The 14,165-nt window shown below is 37.5% G+C and overlaps 2 protein-coding genes across 2 annotated transcripts in view; both read right to left on the bottom strand.

Moving 5' to 3' along the window:
* Positions 1 to 358: 358 nt before the first annotated feature.
* On the bottom strand, positions 359 to 1,369 carry LOC129274847 (cholecystokinin receptor-like). The gene has a single exon (XM_054911586.2). It carries the CDS (start codon positions 1,367 to 1,369, stop codon positions 359 to 361), a length of 1,011 nt encoding a protein of 336 aa, XP_054767561.2.
* Positions 1,370 to 1,679: 310 nt separating this feature from the next.
* LOC129274394 (basic helix-loop-helix transcription factor scleraxis-like) overlaps positions 1,680 to 14,165 on the bottom strand; it is a 60,706-nt gene continuing 48,220 nt past the window's right edge. The window contains exon 2 of the mRNA XM_054911208.2: positions 1,680 to 1,718. Coding sequence (XP_054767183.2) covers positions 1,680 to 1,718 — 39 coding nt within the window. The remainder of the gene's footprint in view (positions 1,719 to 14,165) is intronic.

Consider the following 14,165-nt stretch of genomic DNA (forward strand, 5'->3'; position numbering starts at 1 on the left):
TCATGACAAGGATCTCATTTAGCCCAGCTCCTTTTTTATTTTGTATTTAAATTACTCATAAAAGTATCTGCATACATCTTATCATTTACATTTTACTGATGATTTTTTTTTCCTTCCGAATGTGATCCTCAGATTTTATTGTTTATAAATTAGTTTATCTATAGAGCTACCAAGTGATAACCATGTTGATCTTTTTTCACTGACAACTCATGTAGCTTATACAAACCGTCAAGGCGAATCCACTTTATTCAGAGGCATTTTTCCTGTCAGGATTCTTGTTGCCAGTCTAACTTCTTCATTTTGTCCTAAATGAAGGTATTCTTTGCGTCTGTAAAATGATGACGGACTTCTATTCTCATCAGATCCGTACTACGTCATCACTCATCTGTACGGTAGTAATCGATGACGAAGATTCAGTTCCCCGCACCAACCTGAAGAGTGTCTTCAGTCCTTCCCTGAAGCGCCGATACTTGAAGGTGTAAATGAAAGGATTGATACACATGTTAAAGAAAGCAAGATACACCGTGAAATTGTACATAGGGCCGGTGATCCATCCAACTCCTTTACCCAGGTTGAAGCACAGGTATACGATATGGTTAGGTGTCCAACAGATCGCGTAGGTCACGCTAACCGTGATTAGTGTCTTGATGACGTTTACCCTCGCTCTTTCATGATGGTTGACTTGGGGTTTCAGTGTGTCTTTTGCCGTCAGGGTCAGTTGTACCTTTGTCGAAGCAGTAGCACGACTGTTAACCCGTTGACGAAGTGCCTTTGCGATACTGATATAGGCGAAAGCCATGATGACCATCGGGATGACATATAAGAGGAACACTAAGATACCAACCAGAATCTGCGACTGACGACTGGTATGCTTAATGATGCATTGGCCATCAGAATACCGATTCGCTACAGCCCAGTAGATCTGAAACACCAGACCGACCGACCAAGGTAGAGCGGCCAGGAATGGAACGCGACGGTTGCTGAAATGGACACGGTACACGACCGGAAACACAACCGCAAAGTACCGCTCCAACGTTAGGAGAATCAAATTGAACGTCGAGGCGATAGACATTCCCCAGAAGATGTACTTGGAGTTCCAGACGGCGCAGATGAGCTTGGCAACGGGTTCGCTTTCCGGTAGAGGAAGGGGAGGGGCGATGAACATCAGAAAGAGAAGGATTGACGTCACCAAATCGACGATGGATTGGTTGACGATGAAGGTATTGGTGGTCGTCCGTAGCTCTTTGACGGTGGTCATGACAACGAGGACGAGACCATTTCCAAGGATTCCCAAAGATCCAAGAAGGGCGTAGATGGTCACTGAGGTCACGTCCAATTCATGGGAGGTACTTTTCGCCGTGGAATTCATTGTCAATCCTTTGGCAGAGCTTGAAGGTCCAAAACGAAGTTTCACCACGACGTTTTAAATTGCAATATCACAACTGATTCTCATGAACATGTATCTAACTTTTCAGTCTAAACATTCAGAAGATGCAAATGTCTTTAAGGTTCTCCACAACAGAGGGGGAAAATCCTGCTGTCAAAGTATTAAAATGGCAAAGGCGATAAATTCACAAAGAATCGCTCTGATGACAGAGCGTGGTCATACATGCATGTCATTGCGAATCCTATTAAGATCTTCCAATCTCATCGCCTGTGGAATTAACATTTAAGGTGCCTTAACAATCATTGCAGAAATAGAGAGCTATACGATCCTCCTGAAAGACATTCAGAAAATGACACATTTTAGCATAAACGGTAAAAACTAATATTCCATGGTCGCGAATATGATTTGATTTTATACAGCGCATGCGCGCTTTTTCCTCGTGCGTTTCACGGGTTTAATATTTGCAAGGAAATACTCACTGGGCATGCTTGGATACGAAAATATGTGTACATGGGCAGGTCCACTCAACATTGTCGAATGGGGGCTGGGGTGGGTAACAAGTTTAACAAGCTAACAACTGCACTTCCCCCGATCGGCTGCTAGAAAAGCTAACAGCAAGTTTGTTTGATTGTTTTTTGTGTTTTTTTTTTTGGCTTTTGGGGTGGGGGTTTATCTTAAAAAATTAGAGTTTATGCGCTTTGTTGATCTATTTTTACAAAAAAATATCTTATCAAACATTATGCGAGCGCGAAATGCCAATTCTTCTCCTCCCCTCTTTTTTCCTATTTATAAGATAATAAGGGTTGCATATAGTTGATTAAATAGAAGTCCCAAGAGCTGCTCTTCATTTTTAACATATAGTTTTGTAGTCAAAATTGAAGAAAAGAATCTCCGCCTAGAATCCGAATAGAGGGGCCCGTAACATAAAGCTTAACAATCGTCGTAGAACATATTTTTAGGATTGATTGCAGTGACTACAATGTAAATTTATTCGTGAAAATCAAGCGTACGACTAATCGCTAACCTTCGTGTAACGGGACCCAGATTTGGGGGCTTTTAACATCAGAAAAGGGAAAATGATCAGTGGTTCCAGTGACTACACCCCCCGTGGTTTCGGCGACTGCCTTGTTCCCAGCTTCCCCCCCCCCCCCCTTTATCAGGTACACTGTTTCTTGATATGTTACGAAATAATACAATCAACTTTTGGGTGAATGTACTTATCACTCGATGACTAAATCTAAAGTAAATTTTTAATAATTATAAGAAAATCACTAATAGATCTTACCTTCAAATAATTAGGCCAACCATTTTCACAAACTTCAAATTCATGCAAGGCCCGTTTATTTTTTATTTTATTTTCGTTCAAAGAAATGAATCGGACATTGACCATCTTATGCTGAAGTGCTCTTGTGTTTAGTCCGGTATGAAACAGATAATGCATCCCCCCCGATATCAATTTCTCGATTAAGGGACCCATATTTTTGGCTCGGAGCACGGAAAATGAACAGTGGTTTCAGTGACTACACCCCCCCGCCCCGTGGTTTCGGCGACTGCCTTGTCCCCAGCCTTCCCTCCCCGTTCTCAGGTACACTGTTTCTTGATATGTTACGACATAAAGTTTGGGGTAAATGTACTTATCACTCGAAGTCTGAATCAAAAGTAAATTCTGAATAAGAAAATCTTTAATATATCTTACCTTCAGATAATTAGGTCAACCATTTTCACAAACTTCAAATTCATGCAACATGTGCAAGGCGCCAAGGCCCGTTTATCTATTTATTCATTTTTCCTTTTCAAAGAAATGAATCGGACATTGACCATCTTAAGATGAAGTGCTCTTGTGTTTGCGGTATGAAACAGATAATGAAGCAATTTTCCCCCGATATCAATTTTATTTATTTAAAATGTATTCGAATCAGTTGACCTTGTAAATGATAGAAAACAAAACATCCTTCATTCATCTCAATAGCCTGAAGTGCCCTGATCATCGAAAGAAGAATTAACATAACGAATCGAAACACCTTTAGCACTTTCGAAACACTCAATATTCCCAGGAAAAACAAAATTTGAAGAAAAAAAATATCCACAGGCCACTGTCACACCAGTAAAACAGAATTGAGATCGACTGGAAGAACAAGTCCACTCCAACAACAAGTTGTTTTGATTAAAAAGAGAAAAAAATCTAACAAGTAGAGCAATGAACATTTTATCAACATCAAACATAAAACAACAAAGTTATGACATTCACTTAATTTCATTTAACAGTTACAGTATATACACATCATGGTTGGTATGTAAATGAGGGGACTGATGACATCACCCACTCACTATTTCTCTTGTATTTTTTTATATGAAATATGGTCTAATTTGCTCTTCATTTTCCTATGAAGCAAAGTTTTCTCCTCACTAATGACTTACTATCTATCGTAGTCTTAAAGACCCGGACCAGAGTGACCCCAACAACGAAATTGAAAAATCATTTTAACAATTACAAGCTAATAACAGATGATTATTTTTGCTTAAAAATAGCCCCTGTTATCGGGCATGTCGGGCATCGAAAATAGACTTCCTTGTAACATGTGTAAACGCTTTCACCGGCCTCGAGACCTGACGTCACGTTGTGTTAGAACCGGTGTAATTCCATAAAAATGTACACAGAAAAAGGTGGGTGATTTTCCCCCTTTCAGATTACGCATTCTTTTTCCTTCAGTTCTATATCACACAGAAATATCATAAATATCTTTTTATGCAAGCTTGAATTGATGAGATCTACGGCTTTATACTAGTTTTCGCCATATTTCATTTCCTGCTTATTTGGCACAGCTTTTGAATTATATGTGCGTTCATATTATATATAACAAGTTTTCCTGACATAGCAATTTAGGCACAATAAGAGCTAAGAAAAGAAATCCCCCAAAATCTAGTGAGGAGTTGTAGGTTTTCATCCATTTGAGTACTGAACAATTGTAATTTTAATTTTTTTCTGCAAATTGAAAAAGAAATCAAATTCAGAATCTGCCAAGGCAAAACAAACACCCCCCCTTTCTCTGTGTACAAGCCTATGGAATCACAACGCTTCTAACACAACATGATGTCACGGTCTTGAGGCCGGAGAAAGGCAATGAAAAACCTTTTGACCAAATCCCCCACTAAACCCGTTAATTGTAGCTTTTCGTAAGTAAAATACTCAGCTGTCAAGCGGTGAATATGCATAAAACTTTCACTGTTGTACTACGGAGCTTACATATTTCCTATTTGTCGATTGCACATTTAGCTCTGGTCTGGATCTTAAAAATTCATCTTAAGTTCTAACGCCAAACGTGGACTTGTGTATTACATTGAAAAATCACTGCTAAACGTGGACACTTCCTCGAGTGTGTGAAATGTAACTAACTAATCGAGGACTTACCCTTTTACGAGTGGAAAAAAGAGGAGAAAAAGGAACGGAAGATAAAAGAAGAAAATAAAGAAAGAAGAGCGCAGATAAGAGAGGAGTGTAACTATGTTATTATCCCTCTATAGTTCAAATGAGAAAACAAGAAATTATCAACTTGTCCACCCCCTAATCCCCCTTCCTACAAAATAATCTGATAACACCCCCCCCCCCCCCATTAAACATCATGTCCACGTAGGTGTAGCTTTATGAATGTCTTCTCTACTTTTTTTTGAATAATATTTCATTTTCTTCCTCTTTTAAATCAATAAGTTGACAATCACAATTCATATAAATAAAGATTCTTTGCATGTATACAATCAATAAACAATCAAACAAATAAATATATCAATATCAATGAGATTGCAAATATTTTTAAAATTATTACAAATGAAATTAAACTGCCAAATTTCTCTTCTATGACAATGTGAAACATTTTTTAATGTGAAAAATAACACACAAAAAACTCATAACTTTTCCCAAAAAAGTACATAATATAGCATAAAAATTATTTCAATATCTAATATCAAAATTATGTCAAATCAAATAAACTACTTTTTTCATGAAACTCTATGCTCCTTTAAGAGGAAGATTACATATATATAATCTTTCACTCACCCACGCACCCAACACTCCCTACCACCCAAACATACCACCCCCCCAAAAAAAAAAAAAAAAAAAAAAAACACACCCACGCACCCTCACACACATACACGCACACAAAAACCCTCACGCACACACATCATACAACAGGTAGCGCATCCGTTCCGGTCTCTCGATCTGTAACTTTGTATCATTGAAAACAATAATAAAATAAAATAAAATACGATAAATGATAAGTCAAAGAAATGCACCAATTTGTTCCCATTTTCTTAAGTGTACTCCCAAATTCCCTGTTTTCTTGGCTATATTATATTCTTCTTTTCTGTAACCTTTAATCATATCTGTTGTTTTTTGTACGGACGGTGGCTCACCCTTTTCTCTGGAAATAAAAATTATATGTTTTAGCAGAAAGATTATACAGTTTATTGCATGTATTCTCACACATTTACCAGATAGACCGATGAAAATTGTTTTCCAATCATCAATCATAACTTCCTTTAAATGAAGCTTTTTGATGACCTCCTTCCATAACTGTTTAACCTTTAAACAATCTAAAAATAAATGTTGGTATGTTTCTACCTGTTGTTTACAAAAAGAACAAAAATTGTCTGACTCAAAACCAAATTGGAAGAGCTTCTCTTTTGTGTACACTACCCCATGTAATAGTTTGTACTGAAACTCCCTTTGTTTACTACATATAAAAGCATTCTTCAATCTTGTAAAGGTTTCTTTCAACTCCCCTATTCCAAGATCATATTCACAATGTCCATCATAAACCTTTAAAATGTACTCTTTTTGAAATTGCTCAATAAAGTAATTATATATATATATGGCTTTTAAATCCATAAATTTATGTAGGTAACCAAAGATCTTCAGTTCTATTTGAAAATTTTCACTATCTATAACTATAACATCACTTTGTATCCATTCTTTTTTAATCACAGAAAAAATTCTTTGAATCATCAGCAGATTATCAGCAGTGTAACCCCGGTTATGGAAGTATGAGACTGGTCTTAGTTGACTTCCTACAATAATATCTGATGCTTGAAATATACCTTTCTGAAAGAGTTCAACATCAAAAAACGGTTTATTATGAAGACATATAAATCTGTTGTTAAAAATCACAGGATTGATCTTGTTTTCCTCAAAGTTTCTACATTTCTCTACAAACTAAAACGGAATTCAACAGCGCCATCTACTGTTGACTATGTAGATTAAGGGAACTTGTTTTTCTTTTTCATTGGGTAATTCAGCTCAATGTCGACGTTGCAATACAATGTGTAAAGCGCCATCTATCATACCCAAATCTATGCTAACTGCCAACGTCGTTTTACGTATTTATCATATCATGAACCTGCTTTCCTCATGTCTTGCGTCATATTATTTCAATATTCTGACAACCATCTCTTTCGAAATTGTCTCTAGGCTTCTGTAAAGAAGGTAAGGATTCTATAATATGTGGAGCGTTGTGGCCCAGTGGATTAGTCTCCGGACTTTGAAACAGAGGGTTGTGGGTTCGAATCCCAGCCATGGCGCAATTTCCTTCGGCAAGAAATTTATCCACATTGTGCTGCACTCAACCCAGGTGAGGTGAATGGGTACCTGGCAGGAATTAATTCCTTGAAATGCGTGTGCGCTGTAATCTTAGTAATTACGGCTGCCAAGCTACAGCTGGGGTAATAATATCCAAGTCCTTTGGAAGCACATAGAGACATTATTCATAATCGTGATATGCGCAATACAAGAACTGTTTATTATTATTATTATTATAATAGACTATTATCCTAACCATCAAACTTTCAAACGTTTTCAAACGTATAATGGCGTACAGATGGGGGCGTGTGGCTCCCCGAGTTCCATGACCAAGGAAAAGGGAAAAGAAAGAGAATATGCAAAAAAGAAAAGGAAATAAACAGTGGTGACATATTTCGTTATGTGCTCAGTGTTGTGTCAGAAGTCTATCACAAAATTAGATTTTCAGTCTAAGAATGCCAATCATTTTCGCTCGCTCGCTCGTGACTTTAAAATTCCCCTCCCATTCACATCCGCCGTGTTGACTCAAATTGTTGAATTATTACGTCGCTGATATTAAAGGTAAATTGTGACATTGGTTTATTTCAAAACTTTCTTTTAGATTTCACTCTTCGCTTTTCAAAATACTCATAAACAAGTTCTGAGTCCATAAAATGTATTGCATTGGCCAAAAGAACTGTTTTTATTCTCAAAAAAATATATAAAGAAGAGAAATTTTGCCAAGTGAGCTTTCTTTTGATGCAGATTTTGAAATTGACATAAAAAATGAAGAGCGCCACCTTGAGACCAAATTACATCAATACCTGCTCATGAATATTCATATCCATCGCCTCTGCGCTTGTCTCACGTGCCGATCTGTATACCGGCTATACGGTACAGTATCGGATTGAACGGCGGAGTCTATTTGCGACTTTTTCATTCATATCCTGTAGGAGCGTGTGCATTCGCGCAGTCCCTCGACGGCAAATTAAATAACTTGGAAACAACCAAGGAACTTTTTGAAATGACTATCATAACAATTGTGATGTTATGCACGTTGTTTTTCAAATCGCGGAGAATAGGTCCTGATATCTGGGCAGAGTACCAGGTACCGAGAGACGGCGTTCTTCCCTTTCCTTGCTTTTCCTCTTTGCTTCGTTTCTCTAGCTGTATTTTTTTTTCTTTACTTGTCCAGGGTATGAAGGGAGGGAGAATTATGGTTGCTTGTGAAAGGGCTATTCTTATTTTTTTTCCGTTTTTTATTTCTATTTTATAATTATATTTACATACGCATTTTTGTTTCGATTCCGATTCACTGAATTGTTATCAATTTCTTCAGGTTCTGTATTTTGATTTGTTCATTATTATAACGTGTTGTAACATTTTTTTTAAAGGAAAAGGAAATCATTTTGTATTGAACTAGCTTGGCCGCCATTTTTCATTATTTTGCTTTGGGCGTTATATAGGCCTATAAGATGCTCTTTCTCTTCCAGTGATTATTTGTCAATATACTGCCTCAATGTATTTATCACTAAAAAATGACAAATACCGCGTGGCCTACGCCTTTTTTTAAAACAATATATTCTGGGGCGGATCCAGCTTTCACTAATAACGGGGCCGGGGTGAACAATATTTTCATCCACATTTTTCCCGATCGATCGGCAGCTCAAAGCTAGTTTTTGTTGGAATCTATAGTCGTAACAGTACTAAACCCTATAAAAAATGCGAGCGTGAGGTATTATTTTCGGACTGTGTATTGTGTCCTGAAAATTGATCTGAGCAATATGATCATTAAACAAGATGCACACTGACGGATAAGGTGCTCAAAAATTTGAATAAGTAAAGGCCTATTTAGTTCCCTTGTTCGTTTTACTATAAGCCCTTCAACAATGTTTCCGTGTTTTGTATTACATTGATCAGTTAATATTTCTTTATGTCTCATACTATTTTGATATAAATTATACCTTGTAATTGTACTTGTTACTATGATTTTATATACTAATAACTCTGAACTTGTGAACCTGTTTAACCATGACTGAATGAATAAATCAATAAATGAATTGGTATAGATGAATAGATGCATGTTCCATCGAACAGGCAATGCGAACACAAAGCGCGGGCTAAATTGTTTTTATACATGTGTAGTGACATGATTGGCTCTCACCCCTCCCCAAGTCTGAATTCCCCTCACCTTTTTTTATTCATTCTTCCTCTTATATTTTGTCCCCCCCTCTGCTTTCGTTCATATTACTTTGCGCCGCCAATATCGGGGGGGGGGGGGGGCGTAACGTCGGCCTCCTGGATCCGCCTATGATACCGGTGCGTAGGTCTGTATGTTATAACCATGTAACATCGATCCCCCTCCAAGTTTCTCTTTGTATTTTTCTTTTCAACTTGTTATGGTAGTATATACAATTAAGAACAAGTATGACGTCTCCTAGGTGCGCCTCTCCCTCCACCCACTCCTCCTCGGTCCGCTGCATGTGCTCGGATAATAAAATTACGTACTTATCATGGTGATATATATATATAATAAAATTGCAAATTTTATTGCAAAAACTGCATTACTCGTGAATTTGTGTTTCGCATTTCTGATGTCTTATTAAATATATATATATATATATATATATATATATATATATATTCGAGGACATACAGCTAGGCGGAACTATTTAGGGGAAGGGGTCTTCCATCTCTGTGTGATTCCGAAGTTCCGATGATGGTTCAGAGAATGTACTTCATGCAAAATCACGTTTTGGCATGACCTCTCAGCGCTGGGCATATCGACGGACAAAAAAATGCAAACATGTGATGGATCGAAATGGTAAAAAATATATATTTTAAAGAAAACCATCGTTATAAAATGCAGTCATACCAACATTTTTTTGTTAATACCAGTTTGAACTTCGATAAAAATTATAACCCGAGGCTATATTAGCAGCAGGGGCGGCAGGGGCACTTAACCCCCTACATAAAAAATCCCAGTAGGAAAAAAATGCCTTTTTTAAATGGAGAGTGCACTTATTTCAAAATGATGTACATGTATGTCCCTTTTCAAAATAAAATACCTTTTTTTAAGTCAAACGATACATTTTAGGTTGGAAATCACAAAATTTTTGGCTCGCGCTTCGCGCCCACATCATTTATTTTTTAGGAAGGCACTCACTTTGTTTTGGTTACAACTTGTGCTTATAATGTTCAATTTTCAGGTTTAAATGTCACAAATCTTCAGCTCGCGCTTTCCGCTCGCATCAAAGGTACACATTATGTTCTTGGTTTCAAACTGCTTAGAATATCCAGTTTTCAGGTTGAAATATTACAAATTATCGGCTCGCGCTTCGCATCAATTATTATTTATTAAGACACACAATTAAGTTCTTGGGTTAAAAAAAGTGCTTAGAATGTCCAGTTTTCTGGTTGGAATATCGCGCTCGCGTTCATTCTTCAATTAGATGCACATCTTTTTCATAACAAAATTGCTCGGAATGTTTGATTTTCATGTCTTATTAGTCATGTTAGTACAAGCAATGTCTAGAATTTATAGCTCGCGATTTGCGCTCTTAACACCTCGCAAGAATGCTCTTTTAACAATAATTTGCGCGATTTGACCAAAAAGCGGCGAGTTTCACAACTTCAGATTTGAAAATGTTCAAACTGCTTGCTTGCTACGCTCGCTCCCGGAAAAATAAAGCCTAAAGAGATATTTTATCAATCAGAAAAGACTTTAAAAAGGTTTTGCTCAATTTAATTACTACAAAACGCACAACTACTTAACACAGATGATAATCTCATGGTGAAAATATCAGTTTGCATAAAAAATGCAATTTTTTGCATATAAGTGCATTTTTTCGCTTTGCCCCCCCCAAAAAAAAAAAAAAAAAAATTGAAAATACGTTCCGTCGCCTATGATTCCGTCACCTATGGCACTCGCTGGTATTTGAATATATCATCATTTACACCCTCTCAAAGAAAGCAGACTTACTTTTGCCCTTTATTTTGCCCACAATGGAACTTACAGGAAAGCATATCAAACAGGATGCAAATGGAGGTCTATTTAGCTGGACGTTATTTATACGCTTTGGAGTTTGGATTCTTGTTTGCCTAGAAAACGTAAAGTATTTCAAGAGTTTTTATATTGTCATTACATCTTTGTCCTTATTTCTCTATATCCGTAGCTCTACCATGCGCGTATTCGGGGGCGCCAAAATAGGGAGAAAAGGGAAGGAAAGAAAAGGGGTTGACGAATTGCTGTTTGACATGGGGGGGGGGGTGGATGCGCCGAATTGATGTTCAACCTAGAGTATGTATATAGCGGGTGCCGAATTTATGTTTTGCTTAGGGGCGCCGAATTTATGTTTTGCTTAGGGGCGCCGAATTGATGTTCGACCTAGGGTGTGCCAAATTGATCTTCATCCTAGGGGGGGGGGGGGCGAATTAATGTTTTACCTCGGGGCGCCGTAAAGATGTTCGACATAGGGGCACCGAAATGATGTTTAACCTTGGGGATGGGGCGCCGAATAATTATTTTTCCTATGTACGGTTGTCGAGTTGCTGTTTGACATATAGGGGCGCCGAATTGATGTTCAACCTAGGGGGTGCCGAATGGATATTCACCACACGCTAATTTGATATTTGTCTCGGTGCATCAAATTCAGGTTCAATTTACCTAGGGAGGGGAGGGGGTGCCAAACTCATGTTTGCTCCCATCAATTACCAATCCTGTTCATGATTACCAAAAGTGCCTAGAAAGTCCTAATTTTAGATCAGAATATAAAAACAAATTCATCCTACTCTTCGCATTAATTGTTTAGTAAGGTGGCGATCCTGTTCATGGTAAGATAAGTGCTTAGAATGTCTGACTTTGTATAAAAATATATAGATTTTTATTCAGCTCGCGCTTCGCGCTCGCATAAACTGTTTTGTTACTGATCATCCTTTTCATGATAACCGAAAATGCTTACTCAAATGTCCAAATTTTAGGTAAGAATATGAAAAAAATTTCATCTCGCTCTTTGCGGACGCATCAATGTTTAGTTAGATGACAATCCTGTTCATGATTACCAAAAGTGCTTAGAATGTCCACATTTTAGGTCAAAATATCAATCCCTTTTTAAGCTCGCGCTTCGCACTCGCACAAATTTACGAGGTCAGAATATCAAAAAATTTGAACTCGCGCTTAGCGCTCGCATTAATTATTTAGCTATATACCCATCCTGTTCATGGTTATAAAAAGTGCTTATGGTGTCCAGTGTTGGATTGGGAATTCAAAAATTGTCAGTTCGCACTTCGTGATCGCATAAAATGTTGATAGATACCCATCCTGTTCTTGATTGCCAAAAGTGCTCATAGATTTTTTTCCCCCAAATTTTAGGTCAGAATATAAAAAAAATTCAGCTCACGTTTCGCGCTCGTATCAATAATAATTGTTTAAATAATTCATATACATATCATGTTCACGGTTGCAAAAAGCGTAGAATGTTTGATCGGAAAACAGATGAAAATATCCCCCTCCCCTATTGGCGAAAGCTGGATCTAGCCCCGGTTAAGAAATTACAGCTCCCGCACATAATTTTAGTATGGTCTACCACTCTGATGAAAAGTTGAACTAAATTGAAACCCCAAAACGCTTAAAAATTCTATGCTTTCTGGTCGCATTTATTCTTTTCAAGAAGTGGATACAACTTTGATCTTTTTTTACATGGACACATTAAAAAAAAATGGTCTTCGATTGCCTTTTTCACGTGGTTGTGGAATAAGACAATTCAAAATGCATTTAGGCACTTTGATTGCCTGAGTGGTCGGGTCGGGGTGCAATTTTCCGAAAAGTTCACAGGGGCGCAAAAATAGTGACCCCCTCGTGGTGCAAAATCCTGGATATGCGCATGTCCGTCGGGCATCGTTTCCACTTTTGTACCTCTTTATCTATACCGGTGTGATACTATATAAGTCCATGGATCAGATCAGTTTACTTCCATTTCGTCTGATGCCAAATCGTCAAATTGCCAACTCGCCTACTATCATTAAAGTCTACCATAATTATGTTCATCCACTATCGTCTAGTAACCAGTTGATCCAATAGCCATTCAGTCCATATACCATTTGGTCTAATTGGACAACGTGCTATTGTGCAAAATGAATGAAAATGAATTGGATACTGGACCAAATAGTTGTTCGACGAAATATTGATGGACGGAATGGATATGGACTAAATTAAATCAGACCATGTGGTGAGTGCAAGTTGGCACTTGGCAGTCGACGACTTGGCAATTTACCAATGGACCTATACTAGGCCACTAAATTGAACTTGTCCGAGTGTGCCATAACACCTAAACTGCATGCTTTCTCATATCCGATACCCCCCCCATCCCCCGCCGCCCCAAGAAAGGGAAGGGGGGCATGGAGGAGAGAGAAGAAATAAAGAATGAAGTAGATTGTTGAAAGGGAATCAAAATAATATGAATCAAAGGGAATGTAAACGCAATATAATACTCTGTTTGAATCGCTTTTCTTTCATGGAATTTATATTTTGAATAGATCGTTTCATTTCAGTCTTTCTCATTATTTTACTTTCAACCCTGTATTTCATCAGCTTTACTATCAAAAGCCTGCGTAGCGAATTACAAAACGTCCCATCCTTGTTTCATTACCCATGACATTACGTAATTATCATTTTATTATTATCATGTAATGAAATTCATACTGTGTTTACACGCTGCATCTGCTGTCAGTTTGACTACCTTGTAAATATTTATTTACAAGGTAAAGCTTATTTCCAAGGTAATATTTATTTACAAGGTAAAGCCTATTTCCCCACTGGAAAATAGCTTTAGAGCTTTCGTGGGTCATCCCGTGTAAGCCTGTTGTTTTTAATGCTACTGTAAATATATTATGGTGACTTGCGAAATAAAATCAATCAATCAATATTTTTTGACGATATCCAGTTGAAATCAGTGGCGTTCAAAATAATGGGGAAGGATTGGGGCTATATGGATTCCCAAATTTGTCACGGCCAATACAAAAAGAAAGCGAGAAGGGGAACTAATATCTGAATATTATGTCAAAATCTATCACCGATAAAAAATGATTTGTGCCCGACACATATATCTGGCCCCTTAATTCATATTTTTTACGTTTATTATTTACGCCAATGGTTGTTTTCATGAATAGTTCAAGCATGGTTCCTAACATCCTTCTGTATTTTTCGATGTTTACACAATTCCTAGCCTTGGG

This window comes from Lytechinus pictus, chromosome 13, assembly GCF_037042905.1.
Source record: "Lytechinus pictus isolate F3 Inbred chromosome 13, Lp3.0, whole genome shotgun sequence".
Lineage (NCBI taxonomy): Eukaryota > Metazoa > Echinodermata > Echinoidea > Temnopleuroida > Toxopneustidae > Lytechinus > Lytechinus pictus.